At 41.3% G+C, this 16021-nt stretch overlaps 1 protein-coding gene across 2 annotated transcripts in view; it reads right to left on the bottom strand.

Annotated features, from left to right (window-relative positions):
- LOC113158186 (synaptic vesicle glycoprotein 2C-like) overlaps positions 1–9214 on the bottom strand; it is a 28436-nt gene extending 19222 nt beyond the window's left edge. Inside the window, exons 1-2 of one of the 2 annotated variants that reach the window (XM_026353913.1) lie at positions 9090–9214; positions 1987–2897 (exon numbers count right to left, since the gene is read on the bottom strand). In XM_026353913.1, the coding sequence (XP_026209698.1) occupies positions 1987–2593 (607 nt within the window). In that variant the 5' untranslated portion in view covers positions 2594–2897; positions 9090–9214. Of the gene's footprint in view, positions 1–1986; positions 2898–9089 lie in introns of those variants that run through there. The other variant, XM_026353914.1, reaches the window with a different exon arrangement.
- Between the last annotated feature and the right edge of the window lie 6807 nt (positions 9215–16021).

Here is a 16021-nt window from a genome sequence, read left to right as displayed (position 1 = left end):
ACATTTAAGATTTCACATCCATGTTTCCTTGTTATGTCATTTGCAGCCTTGGGCAGCACAAGATCATCGGCCTTAGGGCTAACTAATTTGCTATCTTGTTCATTTTATTAGTCTTATATTTATTATGTGCTAGTGTTCATTACGGCCATATTTACATGCTACTTACAACACATGTTGCCGCAGCACCATAAGCATTTGTGGGCATGTTGAAATGAACATGCATCAACTTTGTTTCAAGTTTAAATGTAAAAAACTGGCAGAATCACCATCGTCGATGTTAAAATGTTGGATATCCAATGTGCATAAACATGCATTAGATGCCATGCTGCCATTGGGGCGTTGGTACCTGTGTGAAATTGAATGCCTTTAATGTGACCTCCTTTTTAGTTCAGCATAAATGGGCAGTCGGATCTTAAAAGAGGTCCAGCTTTATACCAATGTCACTGAGTTCTGTATAAGGGTTATTTCACTATTGTTGCTCAAGTTGTTTTTAACCAATCTTCTACTTTAGATGCACCACTCTTTATGCAGCTAATTGTGTTTCTATGCACATATAATGATTTTTTTAAATAATTATCAATTTAATTATGATGCTAATAACCTTCTGCATGCGTCTGCATTTCTCTTCGTCATTTTAAATCTCTCCTTCTAGACATACGTCCTCTGAAGAGGCGTTTATTGACCACTTAACGAGTCACTCACCCTCGCAGAGAAACAGCGGTAAAAATCCAGTCAGTTATTATGTATGGGTTATCTTTCAACGCACATCCACAACCGAGCATATACTCACATCCTTTATTTATGCAATGTGTGAGTGAGTTGGTACAATGACTCATTCTTTCTATTCTCTTCCTGTCTCCCACTGAGAGATGAGTCAGAATATGCATGAAATCTGGGTGAATAATAAACCATCCTGCTCCACCAAACAAACAAGCTAAGCATTCTCTTTTTGGTTATACAACCACACAATCATATTGTGAAGAGACAAAAAAATGAATCTTGTCATGTTCGTAAGGGAATAATGCTTTCATGTAGTACTGATCATCAACCAAGTGTATTGAGAAAGATGACCTGTGCTTGGCAGCTATGTTTTAATTAATGAGCGGCTTCTTGATGACAGACACAGAGAGGTGGACGATACTGAGATAACCAAGGCCCTGATGTTGTATGTGTGTGTATGTTAAGAGTGATGTGGTTGGTAGATGTTTTAGTAATCTCTTCTGAGGGGAGAAGACAATAAAAGTAACTCTAACCTTGCTTTTTATATTAGCGAGATAAATAATGAGGATAAATCGCACACAGAGCACATGTAAACATACAGACGCACACAAGCACACAACTTTACCCTAGTGTGGGAGAGATCCATCTAGTTTAACACAACTCCCACTCATGGACCCAAATACCTGGTGCCATGACAACCTGCTGGCACTCCTAACGAGATTACAGTGTCACCCACGACTGGTCTCCATGCACAACCCCGCATGTCATAAACAGCACTCGTAATTAGCAGGTAGCAAGTAGGAAAACTAAATCCAATCCATCAACAATGAAATACATCTACTAATCTGTTTATTCTATAACTGAATTTCACAGCGTACCTGTCCAAAGTACCAGGATCTTTGTAACTGTGTGATAGTCGTTGGAAATGAAACTAAATCTAATTGCAGACTCGTGACACAGAGATTCAGAGCATGTTTGATGAAGGCAGCTTCCACTCAGTAAATCAATTCCCAAACTAGCTCTGACCTGCTTCCTCTTTCCATCACTGAACACACACACTGCTGTTCTCCATCATCTTGTGTTTGGCTGTCAGTTTACGCACTTTGTAATCCAAGTAAAGTGGGTATTTTCCTGTAAACGTGAGGTTTTTAAATGTGATGCTCGCTTAAAGCTGCTGAAAACCTTATTTAAAACATAGGTGCTTCTTATTAAAAGCAGCTTGTGGTGTTAATGTTGTGACAGGGGTTTTGAGAGGTTCACACTTACCAAGCCATCCAGCACCAGAGTTGGGGACACACATGTCTGTCTCAGCACTGGGCAGGACAAAGCCCACTACAAACACCTCCACCCCGTCTGACATTAGCGCCAGGCCGAGCACAAAGAACAGCTGCCACTGGAATCTCCCATGGCCACACTCCTGCATGATGAGCTCATACTGTTGGGCCAGCTCCTCCTCATCCGCCTGTCTCTCGTTTTCCAGCTCCTTGCGGCTCTTTAAGCTGTCAGAAACCGGCTGGCCCAGAGCCACCTGACCGTCCCGTGGTTTCCCATCATTGTAGGCAGGCACGCCCTGGTACTCCCCCTCATAGATCTCATCTTCATCGTCGTGGCCCTCTGTGGCGTCACTCGAGGCCCCGTCCTCGTCATTGTCTGCGTTGTTAGTGTAGTGATCATCTTGCTGTCTGTAAGTGTTGTAGTTGTTCTCTTCCTCATCGTCATTCTGGAAACGATTGTAGCTGCGATGAGTGGAGTATTCATCGGAGGCACGATCTACAGCTTTGCTAATATTTTTGGCAGCTTGCTTCTTTGCTTCCTTGGCGATGTCCTTGGCACCTTTGACCAAGGAAGTCCTGTTGTTTTGTGTATCATCCATCTTGGCACAGTGATAGTTGGCACTGAAAGTCTCAACTGAACTCTATTGAGCTTTTACTCCACCAGGTGCAGTAGCAAATGTGATCGTCCTATTTTATTTTTGTCTTTCTGGTCTTGTATTCCGAGACAGAGCAAGACTTAAGGCAGTTTATCAATGCTGAAAAATCAGTCAGCTGCCAGGACACTAATGATTAATTTATGATGTCTAATTCCATTGGCTGGGATAGTGCTGAAAATGGGGACAGCTGGTTTTGAATTTGAAAGGTCCTCAGTTCTGTCAGAGCTCAGTCGAAGAGATCATCAGCCTGTGGGCACAGACAGAGAAAGACAAGTTTAGCTTGATTAAAAGCTGTCTGTCACAAGCAGTTGAGCGCAGTGTTTCTCGGCAATGAAAAGAACCTAAAAATGAACATTTTGACACTGACGCAGCCAAACTTCTCACAGAAACCGATAAAAACTGCAATGTAGTAAACAAACAGTGAAAACTGTGATTAGAATAAAGAATAACTGCACTAGTGTTTCATTTCAATACTGCTTTTACTGATATAAACAGGTTCAGGCGAAGCATTATAGACATGTATGAATATAAGACAAGGGAATTCATAAGTTACCACAATCTCACATGCTAGAATTAATACATATTTGACAGTCCATCGAGTGTCAATAGAAGCTAAATATTATCAGCATGTTAATGATCCAGTTAAACTGAAAATAAGAAAGCTGTGATTAGGTAATGTAATGTATTGTAATTGTGATGTGTGATAGGTCTGTTAGCTGCCAGAAGCTTGTAAACCAACAACTACAACCCAAGAACAGTCCATTTAATTACACATCATGTCCTTGAAGTATTTCTGGAGTACTTCCAGGACTGCAGCACTCAGATTATTACAAACAAACTGTGATATACAGTTGTCCAGTGAGCAGTCAGACATGTGATTAGTTTGCTGACGACAGCAGTGGGGAACCACAGCCTCGGGGGAAACATGAAACACCTTGAAGTGTAGCGTGTCAGTCAGACAAAGGAACCTGTTTGTGACCATCACCGCTGCTCATTAACAGGAGCACAGTGGACTGCTCCATACAGTATCACTGATCACCTCTCTGGCCTGAAGCATCTCTGACTTGTGCAAGAAAGAAAGTCACAGTGACTGATGGCAGTTACTTTGGACACTTCAGAGCCCTTTAGCTACACAGTTATGGACAGGATAATTACCAGCTGCACAAATACAAATATACTGCACATGCACAACACATGAACTATCAAGGCCAGTTTTTAGTTTGACTTGAACACAGTTATCTAATAGACTCTATGTCGTCTTTGCTTAATAACTAGCATTAATACAATATATTAACTAATGTAAAATGCTCCATATAAAGGAAGACGTTGATTGTAGCAACAAAAAACGTGTATCTCAAGTTGACCTGAAGGTGAACAGCAGTCAGTGGCTTCTGTTAATCTGAAACAGTAACACCACTGCCAACAACCTGAAACAGCAATGATATTATATGTGAATCATTCACAGAAGACTCACTCTCTCAGCATCCTCAGGATACATTTCTACGGTTTCAATAAGCAAAAGAGGAAACATACGTATTCATATTCCTATAATGAGCCTTGGAATATAGAGATTATAGTAATATTTAATGTTAATAGTGGTAAAATACCTGAATGTAGTTGTGACTGTGCCTAACAGCAAATAAAAATAAAAAATAACATGCTATTCTATTTGCATCTGCAGTCCCTGGAGTGGAAAGCATACACTGAGGCGCTGAGACTGGGTTAAGTGCCCAAATGGATCATGGCAGGTTGATGTATGGTGTTTCTGCTCACCTTTGCTCTGCGGCATTAGATAAAGCATCAGTTGGGATCTGTCATTTGAACATAAGTGCAGAAGCTCCACAGCGATGTAAAGCAGCCCTAGAGATTTTGGTGCAATGCAGCAATGACACAAAGTAAGAGAAGTGTTCTAACTAACTTTGTGCATGTCTAGGTGATGAGATACGAACACCCTGTGGCTACGGACTCATCTGAACACGGGGCCGAGCAGCAAAGCCTCGCCATCGTGTGACTGGCTCCTGTGCCAAGAGTTGGATGAAAAGATCGATGCCATCCTAAAGTCTGTGCATTAAGAATTGAACAAGGTGCCAATTATCTTAACTTAGCAGCTAGCCTGGCTCTCTCTAAAGGTTTCACACAAATGTGTGTAGTGTAAGCACTTCATAGCAACAAGACAAACACATTTTATCATTTAAGTAGGTACTTATACAAAGACGGTGCAGAATGGATTAACCCTTTCATGTGTGCACAGCAGTACTGGTTATCTATTTACAGCTGTAGATACTTTATTCTCTGTATAACCAGAGGATCTAAGCCCACTCGTTTCTTACAGACTTCCCCAAACTAATTTCCCACAACACAGCTCGTCCCACTGAGCACTTGACATCTGAGACTAAAGGTTGAACTCCGCAATAAACCTCATGATGTGCGCTGAGAGTTTCTGCACCAAATGGCCAAGAAGAAAATACTCAGCACTGAAATGCTGAGAGAATATTTTATAACAGAGGAAGAATGAGTAATGACTTAACAGACAGCTTGGTTTGTGCATAAGCCCTGGTCGTAGTTCACCTCCTCCAGGCTGATCGGTGGTTTCCTCTTTCTACAAATGGCAAATCTCTTTCATTCCTCTTTTCTTTGTTCCTGCTTTCACCATTTTTTCATTTCTGTCATGTGCGTTCACCAAGAATTTCAAAGTCTTTGTACTGATGGCAATGAAGAATATGAAAGATATCACTCCTCTGTTGACATTTTCTCTATTCATGATAGGCAAACTGTTCTTCTCCTGATGCAAATGGTCATTAATGTTGACATTTCAGGATCTTTCAATGCAGTTGGAGCTTCAGAGATAATTCTTTAAAGTCAAATGTCCAGTCCTTTCTGAAGCAACACATGGTGTTTTCACACAACACATATGGCTTGTGTAAAAGCACATACTGTATGGTTATACATGAAGCTGCCACATGACAACCCACCACCTTGGCCTATCCCCCAGTAACTAAGAAAGCTAATATCGCTCATGACGGCTTTGATGACAACTCTCCCCACCTTCTGCTGAGATGCTGTGATTGGGGTTGTTATAACAGCACCCTTATGATGTAATCTGAGCAATCAGCAAAAATTTCTATGAGCTCTGAATCAGCAGTCAGAAGAAATGATTTCCTCGCAGTCGTGCTGTCATGGCCTGCTGACGCCATCCAGCTACGTTCATTAATCACTCGCACAAGCGCACAAACACACTCACACATGCAGCCGATGCACACAGACACACATAGCCATACTTGAGGTGTCTACTCTTAAACGCTGGGAGACGTATTCTGCAGGGTGAAATGGAGAAAAGGTTTTTTATTTTGGAGAACTTAGATTCTGTTTCTGTATGATGTTAATAATATGTAAATGCAAATCATGTGTGTGCAGCCCTACAGGCTTTGTGCAGTGCCCACAGATGGCTGCAGTGAGCATTTGCTAATGCATATCATGTGAACAAAACCACACGCCAACTTCTGCAGATGCTACATACTGTAAGTGAGGTTTAGGATTGGACAGAAATAATGCAGGATTTACCCGTGAAATTTTCCAGCTAAATATGGAATGAATTCGATCCTATTGTGGAAATGTGGTCAGGGCTGAGAAAGCAAGTCACAACTTGAACTATATATAGTTAAAAGAATAAGAACACAAGTTTCTTTATCATTAACATGAGTTTATTTTTTATAAATATGCTTAGGAATAGCAGAGTCAAATAGTACGCCAAATGAAATGAATTATCTTCCCCTTTCTGTATCTGTATCTAATATAACCCATTTTATTTTGCCAACATCAATATTATTTATGTGGGTAAGATACATTTAGCTTGTTAAATGCCCACTAACTACTATGTAACTGTACAGCTTACACAGTGACATTTTTTACAAACAACCAAACACCTGCAAGTAAAGTCCAGTGAATTTCTATGATGAAAAGCTTGATTGGAATTAATTAAAGTCAGTGGAAATATTCACACTGCTTTACTAAACTGGGAAACCAGCACTTTAAATATGCAGCTTCAAAAGTGTGTTGAAGTCACGCAGCTGCCTGAAAAGATCCACTGAACCTTTCCACTGCTGCAAAGGGAACAACCAATACAGCATCCACACACACACACACACACACACACACACACACACACACACAGCTGCCTGGGAGGGTTTACTGACTGTTGGAGCTTAGCCAACGGATGTGGGGTCCCTGAGCGACTGCCCGAATCGTGATTCGATGGAAGCAGTGTGTGTGTGACAAGTGTAATTATTAATTATACTGATAAAATAAAACCTTTTTTTGGACTTAAAGGAACAGTTCAACGTTTTGGAGCTGCCTTTATTTCATTGGTAACTGTAAATCTGGGTCTGTCCAAACATAATTAAACCTATTTCACAAATAAAAATCAAATCACACCTCTTAAAGTGTGCTCAACCAAAGTGACTTTTGGCAGTGTTGTGCATGAAAGCATTAAAATAGCACCTTTCACTGAACACACACCGAACATATAATTCAGCAACTAAAGAACATGAGCATCCATCGCACGCAGGGTGAACGTGAGCTGCTTGGGCTTTGTTCACTGTGTCCCTACCGGGATAGTATTAGGAGAACTGGAAACATACAATATTTGCACCTCCTCTCATAAATGGGGATAAAATAAAATAATCCTACGGCTCTGCCAGTCGGTCAGTGTACTTCATATGATCAATGCAAAAGTTGCAGTAATGCAGTTTGGCCACTGCACCACAAGTGCTTAACAGTCCAGCATATGTGTGGCGTTCAGGGGCCGTACAATGAATCTAACTGTGTGAACTGAACTAGACTTTTATGAAGTGGGAACTTGTACAACACCGACTGCAGGAGAACGTTTATTGACTGCTCTCTGAAAACACAGTTAACTTCCATCATTTTCCTCTTTCTTCTCGTGTCTGCATGTTTGTAAAGTAGATTCACAAAGCCCAGGGATGAGCACACATTATAAAGTTCCAGCTGTTTCAAGCCAGGCACCTCTGTTTTGCATCGCCCTGGGTGACTGTGTCTCAGTGCATCATTTACTTTGCATGCAAAGCATTAACTATGTATCGTGCCACCTGCACATAAACACATTATACTGTTTCTGTTTGTTTAATTCATATAAAATCAGTGTTAAATCAATCACTGTGATTTATTAGGAGTTACATGTAGACACTATTCTTAACAAGTTTTTCATTTTTCTGCACAGCACTTTCACATTTAGCCATCGTGTGGTTTGAAAAACTGAATCATGTTTAGTTGAGAAGTGCAGATCACTACATGCTCAACCTGGTCATGTTTAGTTCTCAAATACACATGAGGATGAGATAGGATGCAGTAGAATAGGGGTAAATGGGTAAATGGACTGAATGGATGCCTGCATTGTTATCTCCTGAGCTAAAGCAAACACTGATGTATGCTGGCCTAAGGCAAACATTAATGACAAATATCATTTCATTATAACTGGAGCTGCCTTGAAGCAAACACCTGCCTCCGGGTCACAATTTGAACACGTTTGATCCAATCAAACTTCCACTTGAAGCAGTTTTATACCAAACTCCTGCTCTTTGTTCCACTTGCAGCGTTTCCTACTGCAGGCTGCACCGCACAGCCCACAGATCACGAACAGGAAGGAACATCAATCACCAGCGCGTCTTTTGACGCAAGCCACGTCCAATAATTAAATTTGGGGCCGTCCTGCTGGCCGAGCATCAATCCTGCTCTGAGAGGCGGCTGCACGGTTCAGTTAGATATCTGTTCCCGCACTGCATCGAGCTCTGCTTCCTCAGTAATGGATGGATGCGTCCTCCCTCCCTCACTATACGCAGCTCACTGCAGATTCACTCTGCCCTCATGTGCGCGCTCGGCTGACGGGAAAGCTCGGGGTTGCCTCCGCCGTGCGTGTCTATTAACTCATCTTTCTATCACTACTGATCACGTCAGCACGGAAACACCCCCCCACCACCCCCACCATGCACACACCAGATCCGAAAAGTCATTACACATCTGGATAGATCGTGCACCAGCTCCCTTATTGTGGATTTCTATAAAACTTTGCCAAAAGAGTAAACGAATATGAATTATGTTATGTTTCAAATACACAGGCTTTGATTAAGAAGCATTAAAACGTATTGAGATCAACAATAGTTTATTTCGTGTGTCAGTGATGCTCCTGTTGGACAACTCTCTCAAAGTTCCTCAACTTTCCCGTCAATCATGCGCACAGTGGATTTATTCCCAATTTACTGCCAAGAATAAGAACGATTCCTGATCAGCAGGTGAATCCGACACCTTCTGTTTCCATTTTGAATATTAAATGATCCAAATGTGGAGACTGATACCATCTAGCAGCTGACTGCAGAAGAAGATGAAGTTACAGTTGGATATTTTAAAAGAACAAATAAATACTTACAGTGTGAAGAGGTCCAGACGCATCGTAGGGAGCTCGGTGAGCCTCAAGTGTCCGTTCCCTGGTTTCCTCCTCTACACAGCAGCAGAGGTAGTGGGCATCTCTCCCAGATTTCTTGTTTCTTGTCTTCTTCGATGCAGCGGTTTCTCTGCTGCAGTCCCAGTAAGACGAGAGAGGCTGAGGGGAGGTGTGGGAAGCGTGAGTGTGCTGGGGGTGGAGGAGGAGGAGGAGAGGACAGGCGGGAGGGTGGGGAGAGGGAGCTGGAGTAATAGACTGACTGAAATCAATAGTGGGCCCGTTTCCTACGTACGAGCAACACTGAGCGTTTGCGTAAAAGCCAGTGCCACAGTAACTGGAGGAGACTCCGTGAGTCGTGCTGCAGACTGCTGAGTCTGAGTGAGAACAAAGAAGACGAACTGAGACACGACTGAAATGAGGCTCCTGGGAAGAAGTTAACTGAGGGACTGACTTCAAACCACTGAAGTACTGATGCTGCCAAAAACCCAATTGAATTTATTCCAAATGCCACAGAGCAGTGCAGCAGGCTGTCACCTTAATGGGTCATAATAAGGTTTTATGAGTTTAGATTAGATCAGAAAACATCCCACAAATCAGCCTGTTTGGCACAAAAGCATAAAACAAAAACATTATTCTTTTAATAAAAGAGTTTAATAGCTTGAGTTTCAGTGTCACCAGCTCCTTATTGAAATGAAAATATGATTCCAATAATATAAAAGAAATATAAGACATGTAGGAGGTGCTGGTCACCAATCAACCAAAGAGACAGACACGGTGAATGTGTGGTTCTTCACATGTCTGCACCCTGTGTTTATGCTTTTTGAAGGTCTAGTCAGCACCAGATGACTCCCAAGAAAGTTTCAGGCTATAAGAATTCAATGCAGATGTCTGGGCACAGAGAGCAAGCAATGCCCAAAAGCCCATCCTATTCTGCATGGCTAGAGAAGGGCCATTATGAACTCCAGTGAATGAGCACTCCTCTCCTCCGCTCTCCGAAATAACCATTAGGGGAGAAATCTCAAGTAGTGAGGAAGGAAGCGTGGAAGGACGTCCCTCTTTCTCCGTCAAATAAAAATGCAGATGCATTTGCATTTCTATCAAGCAGCTGTTGTTTAATTTGAAGGTTGGAATGAATAAATGCAAACACACACATCATTCATGTCAGGTCATGCCTGCACATGAACCAAACAAATACTCAACTCACACTAATTTGGTAAAAACATGAGCTCTAAGACATCATGCTGTGAACATGCAAACTGATGAATTACCTGAGACCTGTTGTTCTCACTGCGAATAAAATTAATTTGGTGCAAATAACTAAAAATACCTGTAATCCTGAGCACCACACCTCCTCAGTGTGTCACAACTCAACCGCTTCACTCTTTGTTTGCATAAACACCTGCTTTAATCAGTTTACTTGTCTTAAAGAGCATTAATCTGTCTGTGAAAACTAAACTCTGTTTAAAAAGTCAGGTTGATATTTACATTATAAATGAAAACCGCTTGTTGTTTATTGTTTTTCACATCAGTTCATATAAAGAATAAAGATGTGTCTTTGACATTTCTTGCACTTTAGACATGGTTTAATCAGTTTACCATTTCCAAAACCAGCTCATGCAAATGACCTTTTTAACCATTTTCCAAATCCCCCTTCTTTCAGTGTGTGCCCCGCTCTGGCGCCCTCTTTTGAAACTTTCTTGACACGCCTCAGGCGATTAAGGGACAGCAAAATAAATCCTATTTTAAAACTGAAATTCAAGTAAAATTAAATTTTAACAGGCATAAAGCGTCTGAGGTCAAGCTCATCATCAGGGAACAATTCAAATGTTGGTTATTTTGCAGAATCCTGTAAAATATTCAACAACAACAAAAGCACAGTGTTGTGTTATTATGATTGATGCTGGTGTCCTACAGTCCTGCAGACCTCACATACTCAGGCACTTGTTTCTTAGATTAGAAGAACATGACAAAATTCATGCAAGACTATTAAACAAGCCTGCAAATCATTCAATATAAACACAATTCCTTTCTTTGGTCCTTGCCAATCTCAACACTCACACTATCACTGTAAACATAGAGTGACACTTTACAAACTCGTATTTTTATAATCACTAATAAATGCACATAACTGCTCTCACATCCTGTTCAATAGTTCTGAATTACTGTTGACATACAATCTTCTCCAAACCTCTCGATATTACAGCCTTTGGTGGAGTACACTTAGATAATATTGAGCAAAATTGTTTTTGAGCAATTTAGCTGGATGTGTGATACAGAGTTTAATTGATTTCTAATTATACACCCTGGTGGGCACATAATTTAATGCGTAAAAAACAAAGGGGGCTGTTAGCAAGGTCTGCTTCAGAATACATTAGGATGCACTGTTTTGTTTTCCATGTAATTACACACTCCACTCATCTTATTGCTCATATTTTGCACACACACACACACACACACACACACAGATACCTTTGAGATGCAGGTAAGTATTGTTTTACTGGACTCACACAAAGTAATAGGCAAACTGTTTAACGTAACTAAACTTCACAAAAATCAGCTATATCAGACATATTTTTAATTTCTAATAGATGACATTTCACATTTTACCTCTGCTGAATGTAACTGCTGCATCAGTCTGACACACGACAGTGGACTCATCCCTGTTTTGTTTCCACGCCCTCATGAAGCTACATAAACGAGCTTGTGAGGGTTGATGTACTGCATGTTTGTCTCTGAGACAAATGGCCCCTGGAACAGCAGGTTAAAGCAAGGTTAATTACATTTTTTTACACACACGGGTGAAGGGTTGCAGACGAGGACGAGACTGCAGGAGGATGAGAGGAAGGGAATCTGTTCAGAGGCAGAGGAGCAGCTGATTATTAGTCGTTATTATTGTTAATGATGCTGTTGGGTTTTATCACAGTTCCTCTGTGTTGAAAGTAATTTGCAACCTCTTGCTCAATAAAACGTTGTCAGTGGCTCTACTGGAAATGTGTCCCTGTGCTTTTATTAATAGCAGTCTTGTTGTGTTTCTGTGCAGCTTTCAATCAGCAGTCACACCTGAGCTGCACCGATCGTGACAGAGGATAAAATAAAGACCCTCGATGAGCTGGTGGAAATGCTATTTTTACCATAACATGGAAAATTCCATGACAACAGTCTGATGTGCCTTCACCCTGTGATATTTTTGTGCCACATCTCCGAACTCCACTGAGACCAGATACTTTTGTCCACGAAACCTTCGGCAAATGCCAAAATGTCAAGTCATTTTACTCCGTGGAGAAAATAATGACGCAAAAGCTTATTCAGAAACACGAGTTTGATATTTTGTTTTTATATAACAGTCTCATTTAAAACCAGTTAATCAGCATTATATGATTTGCATCTTTCATGTTGAGCTTTTAAGCTACAACTCAGAGTATTGATGTGTTATGACACTGGGCTCTTTAATTGCCTTGATATTGTGGTTTTATTGCAGAGAGGAGCTGAAAATCTGTGAATAAAAAGCAGTGCGATTAGCATTTGTGTGAGAATCAACTTCAACTATCACCTTGCCTTAATATTTAAACATGATCATTCACCTGATAATTTACCTCTCTATTCAGGGACATCACAAAGAAATGGTCGATTTTGTGAGCAAACCTGATGATGCTGGAAAATGCTTCAGGGCTTCTTCTTTTCTCTCACTTTCATTTTCCATCACAGCAACAAATGGAAGGTTAGTAAAAGAGTAAAATACCATCTGTGAAGCTCGTTGCATGTCTACTAATTATAGAGACAACAAGTGATGCGTGTGTGGGGGAGGTGGATAGATGGATGTATAGATGCCTCCAGGTGCATGCGTGAGCGCTGTCATGTGAAACTTCATGGAATGAAGGAAGTGTGGGTGGCAGTGTAACGAGGAAAGTCATTCACTGCAACGTGTAATCACTGTCAGGGCGTTGATTTAATCTAGCAGGAGTTTGAGAGTGTGAGATCAGATCTGAACACGCAAAACAGTAATTCCTAAAACTCTCTGGGAGAGTGTAGAGCAGTCATGGGGAAAACTGAAAGAGAGAAGGAGGTGGGGGCCTGGAGGTCGACGATCTCTATGATCAGAAACAGCTATTGTGCTCTGCACTGTGCCTAAGGTAAAGTAGAGGAACTTTTTATTAGACAGGAAATGACTCGGTTTATCCCTCTGGTGCAATCCAGTCATGGATGTCAGCATGTGGAGATTAAGAACCCAAAGGCTGGACCACGAGTGGAGGGAGCAACATGGAAAGAGCCTCGGTTAAGAGGTTTGAGGAAGCGTGTGCTGCTGAAACCTTTAAAAGAACAATTCCTGGAGTAACATTTTTATTACAGCAGGAACAAAGGTGAAGATTAGGTGACAGCCGGAGCTACCAAATCTACCGCATTTCAGATATAAGAACACTGCCATAGTACAGCTCAAATAGTTAAAAGTGATGACACAATATGAATATGATGAGCAAGTGTCCAAAATCTTAAAGTGCTGTTCTCTACAGAGAACTACAGAGTGTACGTGCATCATATAGGGAGTGTAGAGAGAGTTTGGGGAGACCGTACAGTTTCAGGGTGATTGGAGGAAACAGCTCTCTCCACCTCTCTCTCTCCACCTCTCTCTCTCCACCTCAGTCTCTCACACACACTCACATGTACACAGACCATACCCCATAATTTGTCATCACCCATTAGGGTGGAGGATAATAGATGGATAGTGACAGTGATGCTAATTGGTTTTCCCCCTCCTTGTCAGCCAGAGGTTGGATGATAAGAGGGGAGGAAAGAAAGAAAGAAAGAAAGAAAGAAAGAAAGAAAGAAAGAAAGAAAGAACTTGCAGAGACTATTTCAGTGTGCATCACACTTTCTTCCTTATTTCTCTTCCTCTATTTCTTCTATTTTACACATTCACTCTCACTCTCTGCTCCTTTCTTGTGCCTGTCCTTTCAGTTGTAATAGACAATAATCACATTGTCTCATTACTGATCGTGAGTTTCCTGAATCTCTAGAGAACATATTGTTCCTGTCTCCCAGTTCAAGACACACCTGATTGCACTTCAACGCTAACTTTAAAGCATTAAATTCAAAGTACACGTCATCTTACTGTCGAAATTCGCTGTTTAAAGTGAAGACTAGATGTTCAAATATTTCAGTTTTCACTTAAAGAGGAAGCAAGTCAGCACTGGATGAGCCTCCCCAAAGACAAATCATCAGTCGTCAAAGTGAATGAACCTGTGAATAAATCTGTAGATGAGCTTGTGGAAAAGGATGAACCATACAAGCACGGAGCCCTTTCTGATTCTAAACCCACTGAAAAGACTCTAAAGAGAAAGGTGCCTGCCACTTTCCTGGGGTTAGGAAGATGACATACACCTGAGCTGACTTTCCCTTCTTCACCCAGCGACATTCACATTTCATAAAACATTTGAAATGTGAACATTTCATGTTCAGATTTTAACCCACAAAGCACATTAATTAGTTAGATTTCAGTTTGACTTTCACTCCACGTTATTCTGTATCTGTACTCCCTTCACTGCAAAAGCTTCAGTTCAAATGAATACTCCGCATTAAATAGCCTGTTCTGCTATTCAATTTAATCCATTTTATGGGTAAATATCATTAAGGAATGCTGGATCAAGAACGCTGCGCACCTCAGGGTGAAATATGGAGGGCGGAATGACAGCAGGATTATTGACCACCTGTCACAAGGATTCAAGTTTGATATATCATCCAAGGGAGATGTAAAAGAACCTGTGGGGTGAGGGATCAATGGCAGGGTGGTAAACAAAGTGGGGGCTGAAAACAGAGCAATATATAACATCGGAGGGGGGGGGTGGCTCTGAGCCATTACATTTTAAAAGAGGCACAGGGGATCACTGACAGTGCAGAGCTATTGCACAAAAACCTTTATATGACAAGGATAATCCCGTTAAGATGCTATTCAAGCCGTCCTCCATCAACCTCACAGTCTGATGATGTCATGTGGCCCCTGCTTTGAGGAACAAGAGGCGAAAAGCAATCTTCAGTGATAGTTTGCTACTCTCACTGACCAATCTTCGGCTGACAGGAGGTAGAGTCTGTACATCTGATGCTTGTGCTAACACCAGAGCCCTGAAAACAGAATGTGTTGAACATGATTGTGACTGCATTCATTAAAACGAATCATCAAATATGACATGCAATTTAAATGCACTTATGTGTAATACATGTGAAATAGAGTACTTTGAAAGGTCGGCTTCTCTTATTCAGTTCCAATGTCAGCATGAACCTCTTCAAATTTTCAAAGTGCAGCAGAGTTTTGCAGAGGAAAGTAGGTTTGCCTACACCAGAAAAAGAAGAAGGCACGAAATCAGAGCTGGTAGCTGCTTGTACATGACTCAGAAATGCACAGCAACATAAGTGGAGGGACAGAAGAAAGATGCATGGGAAGGAAATATTGGGAGATGTCTTAGTTTTGTGTTTTGATTTGCATTACAGTGAGGATTCCTCAAAAGGGAATCAGTGATTCCTTCAAGGTGGTTTTCTCTCCCCCTCCCCCTGCATGTTTCATGCAATAATAAACCCTCAGATGAGCTGGGAATTCACTGCGAATCTGGTTGCTACAGTGCATCCTCGACACAGTCTGACAAGTTAAAACAGGTTAAATATACCCCTCTCTTAATTACTTCCATAACAAGCAGTCATTAGTTTGTGCAAGGCAAGAAGATGACACAGCTTAGTCCCATTAGCTCGTGCACTGTTTTATCACATGGGATTCCAGACAGGCTGTAGCTGTGCCCATTACTAACCTATCACCCAGACCTTAAACTCCAAAAAGACAACATTATTCTAGAAAACATGGAATTGTTCCTTTTTCCTTCCACTTGAACTCCACTCATCTGTAAATGCAGACTAATTTCAGCAGCTTCAACTCA

The sequence above is a fragment of the Anabas testudineus genome, chromosome 12 (assembly GCF_900324465.2).
Source record: "Anabas testudineus chromosome 12, fAnaTes1.2, whole genome shotgun sequence".
Taxonomy (NCBI): Eukaryota; Metazoa; Chordata; class Actinopteri; order Anabantiformes; family Anabantidae; genus Anabas; species Anabas testudineus.
This window is presented reverse-complemented; position numbering and strand designations above follow the sequence as displayed.